The following is a 24,005-nucleotide window of genomic DNA, read 5'->3' as shown; positions in this document are numbered from 1 at the left end:
AAAGTTATCTTGACATCAATTTTCGCAAACTGATGGTTGGAGTTATTGGTTTGTCGGCTACAGTTGGTTTTGTTGGTTGTTTTTCTACAAAGGACCAAAAGAACGATGGTAAACCAAATAAAAATTGCAGTTTAAAGATGAAGAATGTACTTTTAACCTAAAATTTTAGTTTGATTTTAAACGAGCATCAACCATTAAAACAGTGTCATTAAAAGCGAGCCAACAAACGTAAAACCCAGTTTATCCACAAAAGATTATTCTGTAGCTCCTTGCTCCCAAATGTTAAATCAGTGATATAAAATATTTACAGATTGAAAATATTAATAGCAGAGTTAAACTTAAGAATGATCCTGGAAAAAATTACATCTAGAATTTTGTGAACAATTCCTCTGAAATTTATAATGCCAACATTCAGAGGATGAAAATCTTAAAATTATAGTTGAGAGTGGGAATGATCCTCAACACGATTGCTTCATAGATTCTAGAAAATTCAGTGATAAGAAAAATTGTGCCGATGTTGTGACACAGATAAGTTGAGAAGGGATATCTACTAATGGTACTGCGTCAAAAAATCCAAACCAAACTGCACATGGCGCACTGAAACACTGAAAATTCTTCAGTTGGTGAAAAGAAAGATAGGGTTCAAAAGAAAAAGAAAGATAGGGTTCAGAAGGTGATTTCATCAAGTCTATAAACTTACTATAAATGGGCTAGTTTCAATACAGGACTTGTTAAAAGTTATAAAAAAAAGAATAAATAATATTCTTGCTTTATATAATAATTTCAGAAAGAGAACAATTAAAGCTGAAAAAAGTCGTAGTATTATTAGTAATAATTAAACGCGGCGATTCAGGAAGTATACGTTAATACAAATAGTCTAGCTAAAAGTAGAATTCTTGAAAAAGTTGGAATATCTCTATTTTGCTTGTTAAAATACGAAAAGAAGTATTGAAGTTAATGCATACTGGTATAGTATGCATAATAAAGAAAGGATAAGTATATTTTCAAAATTGAATCAGACTTAGTCGATCACCACAGGTTTTAAAATTTTTTTTTTGATCTAATTGTTGATTAAAAAGAGTATACAAAGCAAAATTTGGATCAAGATTTACTTCACGGAGATATGTTGATTTCAAACGTAATTAAATAAACGGAATGATATAGTTTTTGAGATGAACTAAAAAGTTTAAGTTTTTTCTTTAAGTTTGTTGAAAGAAGTCTAGCTTAGAGAAATAAAAGACTTAGTAAAGCAAGTTGATACATTGATTTAGGAAATGGTAAAATCTTTTAAGTACAGTTTGTAGTACAAAATTAGCTGAATGCCTATGTCCCGGATGAAGATACCTCCCTATTTCTTTAAATTTAGAGTTATCTTCTAAAGTTCTTTGAATTTTTTGATCTTTATGTTTGTTTTGTGAATAAGTTGTTAGTATACTGTTTTTTTTTTAATAAAATACTTTATTTTAGATGAATTTAACTTAAGAGTTGTCTTATGTAAATTTATAGCTTATAATTAGTAAATGCTGTTATTAACTTTATTATATAAGCTTTATAATAACTTTAATAGATGAAAAAAGGCTTTTCGTTCGTTGATTAAATAATTTTTTTTTTTTTTTTCAAATAGAACTCATGAAAACATTACGCTTTTATTACTTTACACCAACTCTTTTCTTGGAGTCTACTCGGTTGACTACTAGAATGACAAAAACTTGATATAGAAAAAATGTACAAAAATATAATATTTTGACTAGTTAGCAGATGGTTTCTATTTTGAAAAGCTATTTTTTATGTAATCGAACACTTTATTTAAAAACTATACGCACTTATTTCAAGTACGTAAATTAATATAACTCTTGTATTATATGAACAAATTTAATCAGCAAACAAAGTTGTCAAAAGCAGCCGTATAACCCGTAAGTATCCAAAATGTTGTATTAAAAAAAAAAGAAAGATAGATAAAAGAAGCCAAAAATGTTAATTTTGCTCGCAAGCCTCATAAATATGATTATCAACAATTGTACTTATGCTGTACGACACATACTTATTTCACCACTACAAATGTAAGCTAGAAACAAATATACACGAAGTGAAAGCTCCATTTGTTGACAACTTTTATTGGCCGGAGTTTGCTTTAAAATTAACTTTATCTACTACATAGTTACTAGAAGTAGAGTTGATTTTATGTTTTATTTCTGATAACTTTTAAAGTTTTTATTACACAAAAACATATTTTATGATCAAAATTAGCTTTACATGCAAACTATCTTTTTGTTTTATACTGACTGATTTGCTTCGAGCTAAAAACATTAAAAAACTTAATTAACAAACAAAGCACAAAAAGTTGACTTATATTTTAAACTAGATCACTAAATATATGTGTCGAAAACCTATAACAGTAGAACTATTATTAACGAAAATAATTGTACTATTATCTAATAATTTACTTACTTTCATTCTAATTTTGATGTAAATATTTCATCAAATTAAATAAGAATACTGTTTTTATAGCATAAAATACTTGTTTACGTGTTAATAACAAATTAAAGGAAAGTATTTTTTCAGTAAATTTAAACATCTAAAACAGACATTATACATATTAGATCGAACTTGTAAGTTTAATTAGTATTTAGAACTTCTAAGTTTCTTCAATCAAAACGGAGAAAAAGTTTTCACAGGACTTATAAATATCTTAAGACTATAAACGACATACTAAACAGTAAAACTAAGTTACTTGTATAATATCAGTCAAGAATAACATTTTTATTGTTGTGGTAAGAATTTAATGCATACTAAAAATACTTTGATTGCAGGCAAACGTTCACTATAAGATTAAATTAGATTTATTTTTTGCAGTTATTTTTCGACTGTCTGAGAATGAAATTAATAAAGCAAAATGTTCAGAACCAAATATTAAAGTTTTAGCTTAGTAACTGCAAAGTTTGTTTCGTTGCTAATGAGTTTTGACCCTTGTTTGTAAGTTTGAAATATTTTGTTCTAAACATTTAAAAAACTATTACACTGTTTCACTGCAAAGCAGATTTTCAAATTTTAAATCTGTAATAAAATAATAATGGTAAAATCGACAAATAATATAAAACTTACGTGATTTAAGTTTTATGTTGAGATAGTAAGGTTAGGAAACAAAAATTAAAAGTATTAATTGCATAAAACCTTAAAAAGATTAAATTAATTAATTATAAGCTATAAAAAGGACAAACAATTGAACCATAGGCATTGAAACTAAATATTTTTTTAAAACAGACAAAACATTATAAAGTGAAAATTTTAGCAAATACTTTTAGTTGTGAACATTGTTGGTATGGTTGAGATAGCTATGTTATGATGCAGAAGAAAAGAGCTTTTTATCAAAAGTTCTTCTAAGGAAAAGATACGATAAGAGTTGTATTTTGAATGTAAAACAAAATTTAAAAAAACAAAACCACAGAACTTTAGTTAAGATACAACCATAAAAACATAAAACACTAATAACTTAATTTTATTAAAAAATAATAATAATTTACAACTAATAATTGGTATATTATAATGCATGCACAATTTATTTGATAGATTAACAAAATTTTCATCTATGTAAATAATAATCTGTAAATATTGATTCAGGTGATACGGTCATTGGGTTATCAGTTCGTTTCTTTTGTTTAAGGGTTTATTTAGTAACGAGATTTTAGGTACTAGTTCGTTTAGCTACTAACTTCAAGAAAAATCTAAACTTTGTTTTGCAACTTTAAAAGTCACTTCAAAATCTCAAAGTATAGTCATTTTATCTAATAATTTATTTTCAATTGTAAGAAACTTTAACTCAATTCGCAACTGTATTAATAAGGGCTTACAGGTTGGTTTTATCAGATAATATGAAAACTTATGACTCAACATTATTTTCTGAAAAAAATGTTCAAGTCTGGATGTCTACCTTAAATTTATAAATATCAAACTACCGATAAACAAAAACTTTAAACAATTTTATTCTTTACAATAAAACTACATTTAGACGATAAAATTTCTATAGGTTTCTCACAAGTTAGATTGCAAATTGTACAAAAGTTTTCAACCCTGGAAATGACAAAATAAAACAATTTCTAAAAAAATTGAATATAAAAAATTCAAGTTATTCACAATGCTATGTTGTAATAATTTTGGTTCAAACATAGACCTTGACTTATTAATTAACCTTATTACCAAAAATCTTACAATTGAAGAACGCTTTACTGTCAAACGCATTGACACAGACGAAATATAAGCTATTAATAGAAGTTTTATACTGAGATCTTATAATGAGAACGAAAAACTTTCTTATAGCCTAAAACTAATAGACTAACCAGGTATTCTATAAACACTTGTAGATAATCCTCGACACCAAAAAAGTCAATGTATTGTTCGTTAGAAAACAATATACCTTAAGAACTTTCAACAAAATATTCAACTTCGGAAATTCAAGAGCTAAATTATACGGTAATTGCAAAACACACATAACTGTTTATTCACTTAGGTTTATAAAATCGATGGTCTACTCATCCTCTTATAACATACAAAAAACTGTAGATAAATTGATAAAGGTAAACATGAAACATTGTGAAACAATAACAGGGATTTTATAAGCAAGTTGTGATACTCCAAACTTAAAAAGAGTGATCACTGTGTTAGTTTTGTTGCAGCTCATCTTTTAAGAAATCTAAACGACATAGTAAACATGATTGCAAACTAACAAACAAGTAATATAACAAAAAATTAGTAACTTGTCATAATCAGCAATTGAGGGCCTTTTCCAGCATTGTAAAATGATCCGGCAGCTCGTAGGCAAGTACGGTTGCACCCCCGCTTGCACCAACAATGATCATTAATGTATATTTTGATGAATAAGTGGGATTAAAGAAATAATAATCTACTTGAAAACAAATCGGTAAGCAAAATGAAGTTTCTTATGCCGTAGCTCTGTTTAATTTAAATTAGTAGAGAAACTTATTAATTCAAAATTAATTAATGTGAAGTTTATTTTTCTGTTTAAATATGAACTTAATTATTATCTTCGTTTTTTAAGATTTTATTAATTTTACACTATTTTAAACTTTTAATTTTGTGTATCTCACTAATCATTTCTTTTATGCCTAGAACGTAATTAAGTTTAATCGTTAAATATTTTTTAAACGCTGGAATGACAACCCTATTTTGTACTTACAATATTTTGAAGATACATTCTTTGAATTTTGAAAGGATGTACCCTTTTAAATACTTTCACTTAAATATTACAGCATTGTATTTTTGATTTATGAGTTTTGTAAAAAAAAATCAGATTTCAAATAAAAAGTTAAACTTTGAACCGCAAAACATCTCAGGTTCACACAAGAGAAATAAATACTAGCGTAATTTTGAATAAGTTTGGTTCCTCTTAAGAAAATGGAAATCAGTTATTACATAGAGCTGAGACTTAAATAAACTTTAAAGTTACAGCAATAAAGAGAAATTAGATAACAAAAAAATCAAAATTAGATTACAAAAACATATTAAATGTACCTTGTATCGATAAAGCATAGTTTACAAAAAGTTACTCTCAGAGTACGTCGGAGACGTAACAGCCATATTCACCACAACAAAACGTGCAAATAAATTACCAATAAAGATAACGCCACGTAAAGTTAACTCTAATGAATATAAACTCTGTCTGTAAGTTTTTTATTAAAAAACGCCCATTATATTTGATTCACTAATAGCAAATAATTTACCAATAAATATATAATACCACATTAAGTTAAACTTAATCTGTATGCATCAATGATTTTAGTCTAAAAAACGTCCAGTATATTTGATTCACTAATGGCAGATCAATTTAAAATGGTAAAAGAATACTCATGCGGTAAAAATACTGTCTCTACCTAGAATGGAGATTTCAACTTTTGTCAAAACAGCTGTTAATGACCTGAAGTGTAGGAAAAAAACTTGGAACTAGCATATTTCCTTTCTAACTGAGTCCAATTTGACAAATCAATATAACCAAAGTTTGAGCGGAATAAGTTAAAAACTAAATATTCTTAATCAATTACTGATAGAGAGTCAAAACGCCTTGATAGACTCAAATATTACAATTTTTCACTATTGGTATTTAAGAACTAAGGCATCCCTTCCCAAGTTTTGTTTTAAATTAAAAAAAATTAATTTGTAGCACATTTTTCAACGTAGTTAGCTTTTTAGTTGATGATGTCAACTAGCTTAATTTTGAAACTATTAAAGTTTTTATAAAAAATGCACATGTGCTAAAACGTAATAAGTTTATTAAAAAATATAAATAGCGTATAAATCTAATTTATTTACACAAAACTTAATTCATCTAAGGGACATAATAAAAATTAACCTACTCGAAATTACTTAGTGAAATGCACAAAGCTAAAACCGTTTAAAAAACTTGTGATGCATCGAAACAGTTGAAAAATTTAAAGCAAGTGTTTTTTAAATTCTAATTACTTCAAAAGTGTTTTTTAACCGTGAAAATATAAATATCAAATTTTAAAACAACTAGCTTTTCAAATTCCCTAAAAACTATACTTAAAAATCAAGCTAAGTAGCATTTTAACTCAACAATAATGACAATCAACGAAGTCAAACTTTAAAAATTTCTCCGTGTCGAAAAGCAAAAGCCAGCAAAGTTCGAAAACCAGCGACTAAAAACTATCAAACGCGAGAAACTCTTCCACGGTAATTCTAATCGAAGAAATCCGCCGCCGACGGCCTCTTCATCTTCCTGCACCCCTTGAGGGCGCCCTGGTCCGGAGTCTTGGCCGGGTCGAACGCCACCTTGCCCTTCTGCCCCACCTTCAGCGGCTTGTCCAGCTTGTTGAACTCTTTTATCTGGAAGTGGTTATTTTTCATTCGATTGTTTGTTTTATGTTTATGAGTTTTAAACGTGCTGGAGTGCAGTTTGTTGAAACTCTGGTAAAAATTGGTAAAAACAAGTATTCTTTTCACACCGTTGACATTGATATAAAAAACATAAGTAATTAAAGTTACCTATGTAATATAAAGCCGTAATAAAATGTTAAACATCTGCAGTTCCTAAAAGTTAATGCTAAAAACAAAGGACTCAAGGGCAAAGAAAGAGGTAAATTTGAAAGTATAAAATATTTTAAGTAAATTAAATTTTCTCTGTGAGCTCAGAGACTTCAACACTTTGCACAGTTTTCAAAAGCTTACCAAACTTTTACTTATATAAATAGACTTAAAAGAATTAGTCTTTTTTTTTTTTAATTTAAAACTACTCAGGCAGAGGTTTATTTTTCATATACCTTTATGTTAAATAAATCATTATTTGATATAGAGTAAACTTTAGTACAGTGCTTAAGAACCAGTTTAAAAAATCAAAAAATCTTACATATTGTAGTCAACTAGCTAATGAGTGTTTAAATAGTGTTTTTATCTAAACTTCATTGCGATTAAAGGCGTCAAAAATAAAAATGAACCAAAAAAGTCAATAAACCTTGTTGTTGCCGAGGTCGATGTTGATTTTCCTCGCGCTCCTGGTGAGCTTCTTGGGGCTGGGACCCTTCCTCCTCTTCGGAGTGGTCAGCTGCACGTTCCTGCCGGCGTTCTTGATCGCCTGATCAATGTTTTTATTGAGCGAGTGCTGCATGAAGGCGGGTATTTTCTGATCAAAAACGTACTTGGAAAACATATAACTAAAAAGCGCATTCAGTTGATTTTTTAACATTTTATGTTACAAAGAAGTCGTTCAACAGGAAATTATCGAATTCATAATTGTTCACTAAAGTGTTGAAACTAACAAACTGGTTGCGTATGTTGCGATTAATAAGGATATAGATTAATTTTGAAAGCTAGCTCAAATTTGCGAAACAAATTTACAGTATGAAATCATATAAACTTATTGAAATACATTAGTATAATTACAATTGATAGCATTAAAATATACAAACCTTCCTCTTTTTAGGCTCCGGTTTTTTCGCGGGCTCCGGCGTGCCCCAATCACCAATGGGGAACTCGGGCGCGGCAGGCTGCTGGTTCGGGGCTGCATTGTCTCGGGGCTGCTGGTTCCTACCCATGCTCTGCTGGATTTCCTGCTGCCCCATGGAGCTCCTGCGCCTCTTTTTCTTCTTCGCTAACAACTTCTGCTCGACCGCTGAAAGTTTTTGGGTTTTACTAAATTAAGTTGTTAAAAGTGTTTTAATTAAGTTAATTCTTATTTTCTTTTTTTGGTTCTCGTAATACGTGTTTCAGAGGATAGGCAAGTGTACAGTAAATTATTAAAGAAAGGTAATAAACGTTGAGAATAATCGATTCAAGACTAAGCCTTTTTGCAAGTCACCAATAAATATATTTCTGAATCGCCTTGAAGTTAAAACACTCTACAAAAATTAAAAAAAAATCCAATATACTTAAAAACATTGTACGTGTATATATAAAAGGTGCAAGATATAAACCAAATAAAAAAAAAGAATTACCTCCGGCTTCCGCTGCCGCATCAGCAACTTCTGCTGTTACTTCAGCTTCCTCGGAAATTTTCTTTGCCTTCTTCTTTTTTTGAGGCGTCTCCTTCTTGCTCCAGCGTTCTTCCACCTTTGAGGCACCTTCTTTCGCTTCAGCCTTCTTCTCAACGACCTCCGTCTTCATTTCCTTTAGCACGGCCTGGTAGCTCGCCGCCTCTTCCTTGAGCTGCTTGCTCTCAGACTTCCTCTTCTTTTTATTGCCCGCTTTCGGCGTCTCTCCCGCCTTTTCTTCGCTCTTTTGCTTTTTTTCTGCTACTTCTACCACTGCTGGGGTTTTCTCCTCTTTCGAAGGCGTCGCCGCCTTGTTCAGGCTTTTCCTTTTCTTCGTCTTGCTTTTAGGAGTCTCCGTGACCTCCATTTTTTCTACAGCCTTTTCAGTCACCTTTTCAACGACATCGCTCTTTTCACCGGCTTCAGTCGCTTTTACGGCGCCTTCACTTTTTTCAACTGCGCTCTTTCGCTTCTTCAACTTTTTCTTTGGCGTTTCAGCTGACGCCTCAATCTTTGCTTTCTTCTCCGCGACTTCAGGAACAGGAGCGGTTTCTTCTTTAGTGGCAGTTTCCACTGCGGAACTCTCAGCCTTCGCGGGTTTCTCTCCAGCTTCTCCGGTGGCCGCCTTCAGAGCCTTCCTGTCCGCGCTCTTCCTCTTGCGCATCCTCCTCTTCTCGGAAGCGCTCATCTTGCTCTTCGGTTTGGGGGATTTTTTCACGGGAGTCTTCACTTTTTGCTCAGGAGCTTGCGGTTCTTCTACTTGCATTTTCTCCGCTTTGTTCTCGGAAACAACCGCTTTTTCTTGCGCAGTAACCGGGGCTGCTTCGGCTTCCTTTTCATTGGCAACTTGTTTTTTAACTTTTTCCTGCTCAACCGAGTTTTCTTTTGCTTCAACCTTCTTAGCGGCTTCCTCCCGCGCCTTTTTAGCATCCGCCCTTAGCTTCTTGAGCTTCTTCCTCTCTGCGGCGTTCAACTTGCCTCGCTTCGGCGCGGCGTTCGAAGCGTTGTCTCCCTTCATGAGCTCGGCCAGCACGGGGTTCACGTTCTTCCCGGCCTTCTTACTCGCCTTCTCGGTGACTTTGACTTCCTCGCCGCTGACGCTTTCGTCTGCTTCCGCGGCTTCTTCGGCGTCGCAGTCACCGGCCTCGCCTTCAACTTCCTCGCTTTCCACTCGCTTCTCTCCTAACTGCTGCTTCTTCTTGTCAGTCTTCTTGCTGAGGCTCTTGTCCTTCCTCTTGTTCTTCAGCTTCTTCATCTTCGACAGGTCTCCCAGGTTGATCTTCACCTCGGGCTCTTCGGGCTTGGGCAGGGTGGCGGGTCCGGTGGCGCCTGTAGAGTTTTTTTTTTGAATTTTTTCAATAAATTTTCAGTTGAAATTAGCGATTTTCAACCTGGGCTAAACTTACCCCTGGATAAATTACCTATAAATTAAATTTAGTTTTAGGGTAAATTTTTTCTTTATTGCAAGTTATGTAAACTCATGTTAAATATTTTTTTAGCTTATAACATAGTATTAAACTGTTTTTTTTTAAGTTAGATAAACTCTTCAAGTTTTACGATTTTTAATAGGCTCAAAGTTCATAAATTCTAGTTTTTTTTTTCTTAAAATTAGAAACTATTCTATATATTGGAGATAAATTTGATAGTTACCATCCAAAAACGAGAAAATATGGTTATAATCCCCTAAAAAAGGGTAAAACATAAAAAAAGTTAAGAACCGCTGCATGTTAGAAGCACATTTTTAAGAGCATCTGTGTGAAACAATTGGACAAATACTTGGAATAATACTTTATTTAAAACTTTTTTTATTGATTTGTCTATCTTTGAAGCTGCATTAAACCTGCTAAACTGTTAAAAACCTCAACAATTTATTTTTTGCTAATATTTTTAATAAAGATTAGAAGTATGATAAGTCATTATTTAAAATTTTATCAACTTGTTTGTTTTACACTATTGCTGCTTTAAACTATATAAACTAAATGATTTTTTCTGCTTAATACTTTAATAAATAAAAGGCAGAAGTTAAAATTTATTTATAAACTTTTAGTTTCTACATAATGTGACAAGACTTTTTGGTCATAAAACTGTATAGGTATAATTATATTATGATAAACAAACTAGTGTTAAATAATAGCAAATTTTAAAAGTTTATGTTTTTTACTTAAAAAATCATAAAATATGTAGGGACTTTTTAACTCTTATACCGTTAGCAATAAAAAAGTATGCGTTTTATAAGCAATGAAACGAAACATGCTTTATTGAAAAATCAATTAACATATTTAATAAATTATTGTAGTATTATTTATTGGCTTTCTAAGAAAGGCTGTTTTTGATAAAAAACTACTTAAATACTCACTTTTTATAAACATTTTCAACTAATTATTAGAAGTTAAACTACTATTACACTCTGTATATAGATTTTGAATATACTTTTTTAAAAACTTTTTTTTTGGTTTAAAAAGCAAAATATTATGTATTTTCTTAATTTTCTATTACTATATTTATCAAATAAACAATTGATTTAAATATAAAACATTATTAATATACGTTAATAATACAAACTTTCAGGTACTGTGATATCTTCTACATAGTTGTCATCAATTGCATCAAGTTTTTTCAACATTTTAGCTTTTTTCTTAGCTTCTCTTTTACGCTTTCTCTTTTCACTAAAATAAAAAATTATGTTTTATGTTTTTATTTTATAATTTAACCATCAATATAACTTCAGATACTGTAGGTAAATTAATCGATGTAAAATTGTAAATATTAATTAATTTAACTGGCCAGTTTACAACATACCTGAATTAAAAATTTAACTCAAAATGATCATATTATCTATTGACTTCATTTTGAATTATTATAGGAAAAGAAATTTCGTAAAACTTTTTAATTTGCTATCGAAAGTTCAAGTTACTTTTACTATTCAAGTCTAATAACAATATTGAGATAAATTTTGGCTATCATAAAAACTAAGTAGACTTCACACTTTTAAGCTTATAAATTAATAATTGAAAAATAAAAAATAATTTTTATAACATCTTCAAGGCTAAGTTTCTATATAAAAAATGTACATATTTATCTCGTTGAAACAAAACATTTAAAATCAATGAAAACTAAATTTAGTTTAAGTTAATAAATTAGTAGATTTTTTCGGCATATCAGGCATAAATATACTTCTTACACATTGCAACAGTTATAGACTAAACCAGGTCAGATTGGTCAAAAATTAACAAAACCAATTATTGTGATGCAGAATTTTAAGCCTCAATTTCTATAGAAGTTAAATTGATTAGATACAGTGAAAAAATATTTTAAACTTAAATTTAACTTTCCTTTATTTCAAACATTTTTTTAATTTTTTTTTGTAGTTGCTTTTTTATGAGTTTTATTTAATAGTTAAATCTTATCAAGATTACACCCAATTAGAAAATTTCAAACTATTCAATAGAACTTTTATATAGGACTAATTTGAAATATGAACAGCATGTAAAAAGCGATATTATCAAACAAACCTCCTGTCGTCATCGCACATTTTCAGGTACTCCTCCGCGACCCGCTTCTCCGCTTCCTCGTTCTCCTCCAGCCCGTCCTCCTCCATCACGTCGGGGAACTCGTCCAGCGCCAGCACGTCCTCCGAGAGCGACTGGAACTTCCTGACGTACGCGTAGATCTGCATAGAAAAAATGTTCACGAATGTTCTCGGATGCGTAAATTTGAGAACAAAAAGTAAACGTAAATTAATCTTCACGTATAAGTTGACATAATGTTAAAAATTCCAGGTTTTTCCAGTTTTTTTTTCAAAATTTCTTAAATTCCAGGTTTTTCCAGGTTTCTGAAACTTCCTGACGTACGCGTAGATCTGCATAGAAAAGCAAATGTTCACGAATGCTCTCGGATTAAAATGATGAAGGTAGTCTGCCTCTTTTGATTTTGAAAGCTGGACAGTTTTTTGTCCGTTTTTCTATTTGGATAAGTACTGATAACGTTTGTTTAATAAACGAAAGATATTTTCAATGTTTCGTGAAAGACTGAGACATCGGTTTTTTAATGGTCCCTAACCATTTTTGTTTTTATTGAGCACCAAATGTGTTTGAGAACCAAAGTTAACGTAAAGTGGTTATCACGTATGAGTTGACCATTAATCAAGGTGTTAAAAAAATTAAAAAAAAGAATGATTAAAAAATGTGACATATATTTAACGTATTATGCCAGCATGACATTGTGTTTGAAATTAAATCCCAAATGTGTAAACATGTTGGTAAAATATTAAAAAAATACATGTTCATTAATATTTTAAGCTATATAAGCAAAGAAGAATATAATAAAATTGACAGTCATAAATGTTATTAAAAATTTTAAGGTTGTAACTTCACCACGAATAAAATATATGTAAATTTAATCTAAAACACTGATAACGTGTAAGAAAAAGTGAAGTTTATAAGTAAAGCTCAACAAAAAACACACATTTGACATTATTAATAAACGTATTTATTATTATTTTAATATTTTATCTCAATGGTTAGATGTCTTCGAAAAGTTTCCCAGCATTTAAGTAAGTTTGTAGAAATTAAAATTTTATATATTTAGTATATCAGACACAGTTTTTTACTAACAGAAAATTTATCTAAAAAGACTTTATCTCTTTAGTTTTGATACATTATTTCCATACTGAATAGAATTATTAATGATGGGAATTTTAATTTTTATCTTATTATACCAAGTAAAGCGTACGAGTTCAATAATAAACACTCTACGCTCTATTTAAAACAACAACAACTATTTCTTATGTTCTTATAACTTTTTATTAGTTTCAAGAAATTTTATGTTTTATAAAAAAAAAATCAACGTTTTTGCATTGTTACTTCACTACCACTTTCACGTGTTCAAGTTTTAACACAATAAAGTTTTTCAAATTTTATTCATAAAATTTTTAAAATATTTATTTATATTTGTGTTATAAAAGTACCTTCTAAAGAACTTCACCCGCAAAAACGTTGCCAGCGGAACAATCTGCATTTCACGAACGAATTATCAGGTGTTATATTATGTGAAGTCAACATCGAAAATAGTGTAAACAACGTAAAAAAACAAAATTGCAATGCAATAACTAGCAATGTAGGTCACTCACTTTAAGACCAACATCATTTTTGTAAAATTTAATGTTAATATAGTTCTTTTAGTGTGGTGTAGATAAGTTGGTGAAAAAAACTCTCAAAAACTTTAGTGTTTGAAAACTTTAGTTATGTTAAAATCCAAATGTGCGACGGATAAAAAATGACTGCAATGCTTAAAATGTTGGGTAGGTGTCAGAAAAGCATATAGTCACTTTAGCACGCGGTGACACTTTAGCACGGCGTCACTTAGAGTCACTTTAGCTCGGAGTGACACTTTGGCACGGCGTTTATTTAGCACGGAGTGACATTTTTGCACGTAAAAATCTTAAATATTTTAAAATGTTGATTTACATAATGTTTAATTATCTAAAATAATTAACTAAACAAACAAATAATTGCAAAAATTAGTTCTAACACTTTTAAAAATATTGTTTTAAAAAAAATACAAATTAAGTTTTTATATAGGCTTAAAATGAAATATAAAAGTTTTTAAACTTTTTATATATTACTTTTTATCTAAAACTTACGCTTAAAGTTTAGCCTTATTAAAATTAGTTAAAACATTTACAATTTTTTTTAATAATCCTTGAGCTTGCTAGTATTATTGCAACGGTTTTATGTCGAAAACTTTAAAGTACAAAATATTTTCATCTAAAACTAAATAGTAAAACAAGTTAATAAAGTTTTTTAATTTATTCTTGTTTAAGTTTTAACTAAAGCTTAAACTTCTAACTAATCTAAAGCTTGTTAACTTTTAGTTTACATGTTGCATAGTTCGTTTTTAGATTTTTAAACAATACAGTACCTAATGTGATTTAAGCAAACAAAAAACTGCAAAATAAATTCTGTGCTAAAATGACACTGCGTGCAAAAGTGTCACACCGTGCTAAATTATCACACCGTGCTAAATTTTCACACCGTGCTAAATTTTCACACCGTGCTAAATTGTCACCCGTACTTTCCTGATCCATTCCTTAAAATGTTAACGTGTAGAAAAAAGTCATACTTGTTTTAAATAAAAAAGTTATAAAAAAAAAATTTACAGTGTAAACAACAGCTGTAAAAGTTTTTACAAAATTGAAACATTTCTTGTTTGAGTTAGACCAGAAGAAACTATTCTAATACTAAAAAAATATTCTCTTGTGTGTAACAAAAGTTAAAGTAAAGCTATTTTTATTTAGGAATTGATTATCAATCAAGGTTGTTGATAATAATAGAAGGAATTATAAAACAATGTGGCATTAGTTAAACGTATAATGACAGAATGACCTCAAATAAGATGGAATTTAATTCCAGTTGTGTGAATATTTTAGTGATAAATTATGGGAATAAAAAATATTTTATTCAAAATTAGAAAACTTATAATACACTCAACAAAAAAATACAGCTTTGTAGTTGAAATGTAATTAATTTTCTTTCAATCAACAGCTAATCATATCAAATTTAAATATTTATTGTGTAGACCAGGGTTTCCCAAAGTGGGCCAAGTGGCCCCCTAGGGGGCCATGACAGATACTCAGGGGGCCAAGAGCAGCAAAGGGGGAAGAGGGGGGCCATGAGCAGTAAAGGAGCCACAGGGGGCCATGAGGCCATAACATGAAACTTATACTAGACATTCTCGAGTTGCAGATGAAGAGCAAAAAAAAAAGGTCTCATGTTTATTTTATGTTAGTTTAGAAATTTACACTAGATATTCTTGAGTTGCAGATGAAGAGCAAAAAAAAAAAAAAGGTCTTCGGTGTTTTTTATCGTAGTTTATGAGTAATCTTGTTGAAGGGGGCCATTTGCTTTTTAATTTTCTATAAAGGGGGCCATTTGCAAAAAAGTTTGGGAAACCCTGGTGTAAACCGTTATGACGCCTTAAAGAGATATCAATAAACAATAAAACATGTATACCGCCCTTTGCATTTTCAAGTTAGAAACCTTGAACTAATTCATTAAACAGTTTATCGTGAAGTTTTAACAGGTTAATTACAACTTTTTTAGGTTGTATTTTACTTATTACACTTTTTCCAGTAAACAAAAACGCCAACTAACGATTTTTCTGTTTTTAGCCCTTATAAAATTTTAAGATTCTAAAATTATGTGAGTGGGTAAGGTCTGCTGATAAAAATGTTTTGTATAAAATAACTGAAAACTTTTTTTTTTGGTAAGTAAATAGTACATATACTTTTTGAAAATAAATCATCAAAACAACTAACTATTTTTCTGTTCTTGGCCCTCACTCCCTCCTGCTTGGTGTGCTCCAGCAGCTTGTCGCTCAGCGACTTGTAGTCGAAGTTGAGCTTCAGAGCTTCCACTTCCTGCCCGGTCGACTCGAAGAAGAGCTGCACCGCGTGCGCCGACTTGTCTTCGATTACCTTTTGGAAAATATTAACTATTTACAGCAAGAAAAAAGTATGTCAGTATGAAAACTTTGCCGACCAGTCTCAGAATGCGTTTAAATAAAATCATTATCATGATTAATATAATAAGTATGCGTACCACTTTCTGTAGGCAACAAAATATAATACTTGATAACTTGTTGACTTTCAGTTTTTTCTGATTGTAAAAAGTGAAGAAATTAAAACTGCAACTATTTTTTATAGCAATACAAAACTTTCTAAGTTTGTATTACTTGTCTTTTTTTTAAAGCTTTATAACTTAAAAATATATAATTTTTTTATTATATGTGACTTATAGTATGCAAACCTATGATATATAGTAAGGTAATCACAAACTTTTATTTTTCATATAAGTTTCATGGATTGACTGACAAAGCTTTCTCAACAATTGACATGTAGCTATTAATCTTCTAAACTTCTATTGATTATGTAGCTTTGTACGAAAAGCTTTGCCATGTCCAATCATGACTGACTTTTTTGAAAGTTAGGAAAATTAAAATAAACAGGGTTGCCAAAGGTATTTAGAAAAATTATTAGGTTTACAAAAAGATTTTAGGTTTATTTCTAGTATAAAATTAAACTTAAGGTAAAAAGACTGTCTTAAATAGAATAACAACACTGAAAATATACTGTAAAGCTACTTTAAATGTGTTTTTTTGCTAAAAAATTTTAAGTAATACAAAAATATTTTAAATCCTATGACAAATTTTTCGTATCAGACGAAACTTCATTACTTTACATGTGAAAATAGTTTAAATTTACAGGTTTTTAGTTATTTTTGTTTGAAGTTCCAGGTTTTTTTGAAAATTTCTTAAGTTCACGTTTTTCAATTGTTTTTCGCCCAAATTGTCAAAACCCAGGTTTTTCCAAGACTCTAGATTTTTTGACAACCCTGAATAAATGCAACATTTACTAACAATCAATAACTTTTGACGCCATTGAAAATAGGCTGCTTATAGTTTTTTTTGAAGCAACATACTTAGTAAAAGCAAGCTTATTTGCAAAACTTGTTGATCAATATCATTGTTACCATACTTTTGCATGATAAACTCTGCCTGACAAAACCATTTTCAATATAATATCCAACCTTTATATTTATAAGTTGCCTTACCCGAGGCCCTTGTCAATAAAAATTCTTTTTTCTTAAAGCAACAACTAGGCAATGTATGCTTTACCTACTATATGGATGCACTGGGTTACAGTAAATCAACTGTATTTCGTCATAAACCAAGCTTGTTTCGCAAAAAACTGTATACCATAATATTTGTTGGTAACGTTATATAACACAAACTGCTACATTTATGCCTCACGTTATGTTTTTTTATCGCAATGACTACAAATAACTACTAAAACACATTGTCCTTTACACTTTCATTTTTGTACCCAACTAGTTATTCAAAAATCAAAAAGTATTTTTTAACTTCTAAACTTGTATGTAATTGCAAAATTTTCAACTGTTTATCAAAATAGACTTGTATTAACCAACATTCACAAAACTCACTTGAAATACGTTTTCCTTGATCCTGTCGCAAAGCTCATACTTGTTTGATTGCTGAAGAACAAGCATAAATGGCTCCAGAAGTTTGGTTAACTGTGAAAAATATAAATAAGTTTATGTCAACATTTTTACTTATTTTCAAAGTGTGAAGCCTAAAATGGCTAGTTTTAAGTTGAAACGGTTTTAATCTTTTCCTTTTTAGTTGAAACAAAATTACTAATAAAAAGCTGACTAAGTTTTTAAAGAAATAAAAAACATGGTAATGAAAACTAATTTACTTTTTTGTTTTTAATTTTATAAGATCAGTATAGATTGTACATATTTCTAATGTGAAGAAGTAGTGTATAAACAATATATTATAACCATATCCATATTTAATTGTTGCTTCACTGATATTTTAAGTTCTTGCAGCTAAAGTTGTAAAAAAAATGAAACTACAAAGTTGTAAGATTAATAACATAAATTCTGCACAAGCTTAAAAAAAATGTAAAAATCAACTTACTTATAAAATCAACCCAACCACAGCTTTAGAGTCATTTGACCAACACATACAAAAACACTTTACTTCAAAACTTCACTTAATTAGTTTAAAACATTTAATGCTCACTTTATCACCGGTGAGGGCGTCGCAGCTGCACTTTTCAAGCTCCTTGACGAACACGTCCACAAGGTGGTACTTGAACCCCAAAGGGCAAAGAAGCGGGTTGTTCAGAGTCGGGTTGAGCGCCCCGTTCGACAGCGTGCCGTTGAACCATTCCAGCAAACCTGTTGAATTCATTGGTTGCATCAGCTTTAATTTAGGTGTATGCAGTTCATGTTAGCATGCAACAAGCAACCCCTATGGTAAACTTGAAAAATATTTATTCAGAATAGATTGTTTAAATCAGGATTGCCAAATGTTTTGGCAAATTTTATCCGGGATTTCAAAATTTCTTCCACGTTTTTAAAATTACACATTTTAGGGTCTATTTGTGGTTAAAGATTAAGTTTAAATTAAAAAAATGTCTTTAATAGTACAACAACATTGAAAAGAAATGTTTGGCTTCTTTAATTGTGTTTTTAATTTTAAAAAATGATTAAACAATTTTTTTATATCTATACGATATATTTTTTGTGTTAAACCGAAATTTTATCACTTAATTTGTAAAATTTGTTTAAAATTTTAGGTTTTTTTTTTCATAAGTTCTCAATTTCCAGGTTTTTTAGGTTTTATTTAGCACAAATTGTCAAATTCCAGGTTTTCCCAGATTTTGTGACTACCCTGTTAAACGCTGGGGATTAAACATAATTTTCGGTGGTAAATAAAAATATATAAATTGTTCACTACACTAAAATATATGTGTGAACTTTTACGGATAAAATACATACAGGTAAGACTGGTTAAAAAGGCTTGTGATAAACAGAGCAACAATCAATGTAGTTATTAAATAACAGAATATTTGAATTATACTTTAGTATATCATAATTAATACATTATTTGAATCATAAGTTTACTGTTATGACATGTATCTTGTGAAAACTTTAGTTTTCAGGGTTGCTACAGATTTTTTTTCCAGGTCTTTTCTGAATCTTTCCAGGTCTTTAAAAATAAAATTGTTTTTCCATTTTAGTGAAATGTTAAACTTAAGTTACTAATCAGGTTTTTTTTTCCGCTTTTCTGAATCTTACTAGGTTTTCAAAGAAAATTTATGTTCATTTTTAGCACATAGTTAAATTTAAGGTTAAAAATATCTTAAATATTATAAAAATGTTGAAAAGAGACTGTAATGTTACTTTAAATGTGTTTTAAAATAAACAAAATTCTTTATGATGCAAAAAAATACTGTATATATATACATATATACTCTTTGTGTATAACTAAAGTTTCCTTATTTTACACACCTTGTTTAGAAACTAAATGGATCTTATTAATACAAAAGATTAAAGGCAGTTTTTTGAATGTTATTCTTACTTTAAAGATCTTCAACTTAGCTAACAGTTGCTTTTTACCGTTTCTTATAACAAAAATTAGTTTTTAAGATATAAATCATTAAGGGAAAAAGTCGAAAAGTTTAACAGGATTCTAATGGAACAGTAAAGTTAGATAGGCAAAAAATACTATTTTTTTAAAACTCTGGGTTCTCCTGCATTTTTTTTTGTTAATATTTCTCAAACTTTTTCAGTTTAATCTTAACTTTCCTGTTGCAAGAATTTTTAAGAATTCTATTAATTTTTTTTTTAAGAAAAATTTTAGTTTTTTTCAGTCATAAAACTTTTTTTGTCATTACAATAGGAGTTTTTTTTTACAATGCAATGAACATTACCTTAAAATTTGAGGTCAATATCTATAAATATGAAGGAGAAAATAAATTTTTAGTGAATTTTTTTAGATTCCACAAAAATTGGCCTTGAAAATTTTTAGGCCCATTTGTTTATAAAGAATTTTTTTATAAAACTTGTTATATCTAAAAGTTTCTAAAAGTTAGTTAAATTTTTTTTAATAAAAAAATCTTATAGTATATACTCTAAGGTTTCAAATAAGTGTCAATGTTAATTTTTGTAAAAAAAAATCTGTTTGTAAAATTAGCCTACAAATTATGAAATTAACTTTGTTTAACTAAGATTTGTTTTAAATTCGTTCAAGTATCTACTTAGAAATTAATTCATTAAGCTGAAAATATTTATCATTTTCAAGTCAAGATTAAAAACAAATCAAGCAAGGTGTATCAATTTACTACCATCCTTACAGCTTACTGACCTTGTTGCTAGTTATTTCTCTGACATACACTAAAAAACTATTTAAATTTTAATAACTTACTGTCGTCAACATTTTTAGATTGGAGGAATTGAAAGCATCTGTGCACCATGAACCTGACCAACAGGAAGTACTTGTCCATTCTCAGCCTGTCTATTTTGATCCATTCGCGCATCATTGTTTGAAGGAATGTTTCAAAAAACAGCTTCTTTGCTTCTTCTGTTTCTAATCTGGTAAAAGAAAATTACTAAACATATATTTTTTACTATGTATTGCAAATTCTACGCATTTAATATATAATGATTTTCGCATTATTATATTTTTTTAATTTCTTTATCTAAAAAAATAATTTACTTGCACTTTGTAATTCGTTGGAAACATACAAAAAAAATTATCTAAACGAATTTATTTTGGTTTTTTGTTTCTTCAATTTATTATTTTTATTTATTTTTGATTAAACCTCATTTTCTTCTACTATATCTAGAAAAAATAATAGATATATAATAGTCTTTTAAAACTTTAAACCCTCCCCCCCGTTATGCATAAGATCTAACTCTATTTAGACAACAAAATATTTGACTTAGTTAGTGTAGAAACATATAGTCTAAAAATATATAGAATATGTTAGCTTTACTAAATTACAAATATTTATTTTTACCTTTTAAAGAATAATAAAATATATATTTTCTTAACATAGAGATAACAGCTATTTACTAGCCTATTTTATTAATTGTTAAGTATTCAAAACTTGTAAAAAATACTGCTCATTGCTGTGTATACGATAAAAGAATACAACAACAAACTTTAACAAAACATCTGCCATTTTATTAGCCAGTTCTTCCTGGACCAGGGGCTTGTCTGAGTGCCACATGTTGTAAAACAATCCTTTCCATATTCCCAGGTAGACTTCTCTGTTCGGACAAAATGTTAAAAGTCAATTCTTATGTTTAAAAATCATAAAATATACATAAAATTAAAAGCTTCATAAACACTCTGTCAATACTTCAGGAAAGATTGCATGTTGGGTGAGGAAAAAATAGTATAAAACATAGTACTTGATGTAAAATTAAGCATTTATTTAAAATTAAGAAAAAGTATAGTGATAGTTTAAATATAAAGATATACTGTACAGTAAATTAAAAGTAATTACATATGACCCAACAACTATTAAGGAAAATGAATTTAGTAGGCATATTTATTTGAAAGGGTTATGTTGAAAAATCAAAAACTAATGTTTAAAAAAAAGCCACATATCAGTTAAACCAAGTTTTGTAACAAGCCTGTAGGCCAGATACAAATTTCCATTTATCCAACATCTACACTTTTGAACAATTGTCTTAAATTCATAAAAACAAACTTTTCGAGTCAATCTGTCACACAAAAAACTTTTCACTTAATAGGTCAAAAACAAATTATTTTGAGCAAAAAAAAAAAAATATTTAAAATATTGCCTTAGTCTATATTAAAATTTATTTTTACACCTTAACTCAGTAGACACCATACTTGAATCGTTTATAAATAGTTAAAAGCTTTAGACACATGCAGACAAATTATAATAACTTAGAGGAAGTATTTTTTTTTTATTCTTACATACTATTCAAAAAAACACTTAAACTAATAGTTTAATTAAAATTTTGAAAAATATATTGTTAAACGCCTTAAATTAAAGTTTTTATGATTAAACAGTTTTATTTAAATATTACTTAATTTAGGGGCATAGGGGGGTTAAAACACTTATTTCACAATTTGTTCTTATTTTATATAGTTTTTACTAAGCTACAAGATGCTTTTTGCAGATTTTAAAAATTCAATATAATTTTTGAAATAAAGTCGGTCAAAGTCGGAGCCTACAATAGGTTCCTTATGGAAAGCGCAAACTAAAACTGGCAACTAAAAATTACTAAAAATCTATCTACTCCTATGTTTTTTGAGATAACTACCTCAAATTTTCAGGATATGTTTCTTGTAATATTTTAAAAATCTAAAAAAAAAAAACTTTATAACAAAAAACAAAAAAAAAACTTTTTTTTTTGGTTATTATTTATATAAAATTTTTATTTTCTTATCTTTTGAAAATTCTTTCCAACAGAATTTTCTAAATAAATCAAGGAACATTTTCTGAAATTTTTAGATAGTTATCTCGAAAAACGTAGGAGAAAATAGATACTTAGTTAAATAGTCTATTTTGTTGCTGTTTTAGTTTGCGCCTCCCATAAGGAACCTATTGTTGCCTCCTACTTTGACCACCATATATTTCAAAAATTATTTTGAATTTTTTTTAAACTGCAAAAAGCATCTTGTAGCTTAGTACAGACTATATAAAATAAGATCAAATTGTTTTAAAGTGTACCCCTCTATGCCCAAAACATATATTTCTGAAAAAATTTACTTATAATATAAAAATTACAACATACTTATCTAATTTTTCATCTTTGTTTGATTTCTTAACAAGCCATTCCCTGACTATTTTGAAATATTTATTCCTGACATTTAGTTCATTTGCTGCTAATCCTTTTGAGAACTTTTGGACTATTGCTAAACTGTTCTGGTCTAATGATTCTAAACTGATGGTCATACTTAAAATAAAAACTTACTTACCTGAAAACATACAATGCAATTATTATAATTTTTGAGGTAAACTATAAAATCATAACACTAGTCAATGTTATAAAGCACTTGTAAAAACACCATACTTAAATATATTATGTTTTAATACACTAAATGAAAAACTATATGAAGTATCTCAAATAATAAAAATAGTTTTTACTACTTGGTAGATACTCAATGGATTATTTATAAAATACAAAATTTAAAGAACCAGACATAAAAAAATCTGAAAATAGACAAATCTTTTGATAAAAGCAAAAACTTAATTTATTAAGACTAAAAGTTTTCTTTAAAATGTAAAAAAATCTCAGCATTAGTTGTACAACAATTTGAATTAGTTTTAATTTTATAATTCTTTAGCTGTCATAATTTATGATAGTTAATAAATAATGTTAATGTAAAAGCTAGGACTTAGGAAATAAAATCAAAGCTCAGGAAACTATTAGAAACACCTAATAGTTTAAAAAAAGAAAAAGAAAATTTATCTGTTACAAATGTAAAAATCACTAGCACATAGACAATAATCTATATTCTTATTTATAAATGAAAATGATAACATTCATTGTACAATAACTTCATTTAGATTTGTTGTTTTGTTAGATAAAACAAATTTTAATTATAAACAGAGAGGCAAAAAACTGTCTTGAGTGACCAAAAACTATCCTGAGTGACCTTAAACTGTCCTAAGTCATCTTGAGTTTTTTTTAAGTACTTCAAAAAGTTTTTTTAGCTTTTAAAAGTTAGTAAAAATCAAGTTCTTTAACAAAACTGGTTATAAAATAACAGCCATGAAAAAATCTGCCTTGAGATTATTTAAAAATCTTAAAACTAACCGGAGTTCTTTATATATAAAACAACACTGCCCTAAGTCAGCTTGTGTTCAAAAATAAAATAAAAAATATCCTGAGTCAGCCTGGGATTTCATAAAACTTCAAAATATCTTGAGTGTATGGTAACCCATATAAAACTTTTAACTTCTTTGCTTAATACTTTTTATTTACTTAATTTTACTTTTTTATTATATAGCATCATACACTTTTTGATTTACAAGCCCACTTAATACTTAATTTTTTTAAATACTTGAACATGAAAATAACTTTTCTAGATAGTTCTAGTAACAAGGTGAAGAGCTAACTAAATAGTTGAAATTTAAAAATACACATGAACTAAAAC

The 24,005-nt window shown here is 28.8% G+C and overlaps 1 protein-coding gene across 3 annotated transcripts; it reads right to left on the bottom strand.

Annotated features, from left to right (window-relative positions):
• Positions 1 to 6,264: 6,264 nt before the first annotated feature.
• Positions 6,265 to 22,817, bottom strand: LOC145849882 (uncharacterized). Of its 3 annotated transcripts, none has more exons than XM_082954976.1 (12): positions 22,640 to 22,817; positions 21,029 to 21,136; positions 20,289 to 20,455; positions 18,099 to 18,256; positions 17,495 to 17,584; positions 15,811 to 15,969; positions 12,008 to 12,165; positions 11,058 to 11,161; positions 8,460 to 9,824; positions 7,935 to 8,137; positions 7,481 to 7,648; positions 6,265 to 6,855 (listed from the first exon to the last, which is right to left on the bottom strand). In XM_082954976.1, the coding sequence occupies exons 1-12, from the start codon at positions 22,798 to 22,800 to the stop codon at positions 6,709 to 6,711; spliced, it is 2,988 nt and encodes a 995-aa protein (XP_082811102.1). In that variant the 5' UTR covers positions 22,801 to 22,817; the 3' UTR covers positions 6,265 to 6,708. The 3 variants fall into 3 exon arrangements, with proteins under 3 accessions (XP_082811102.1, XP_082811103.1, XP_082811104.1); XM_082954977.1 differs by having other exon boundaries at positions 7,481 to 7,627; XM_082954978.1 differs by having other exon boundaries at positions 7,481 to 7,600.
• Positions 22,818 to 24,005: the final 1,188 nt, after the last annotated feature.

This window comes from Thalia democratica, chromosome 2 (genome assembly GCF_965202585.1).
Source record: "Thalia democratica chromosome 2, ktThaDemo2.hap1.1, whole genome shotgun sequence".
NCBI lineage: Eukaryota > Metazoa > Chordata > Thaliacea > Salpida > Salpidae > Thalia > Thalia democratica.
This window is presented reverse-complemented; position numbering and strand designations above follow the sequence as displayed.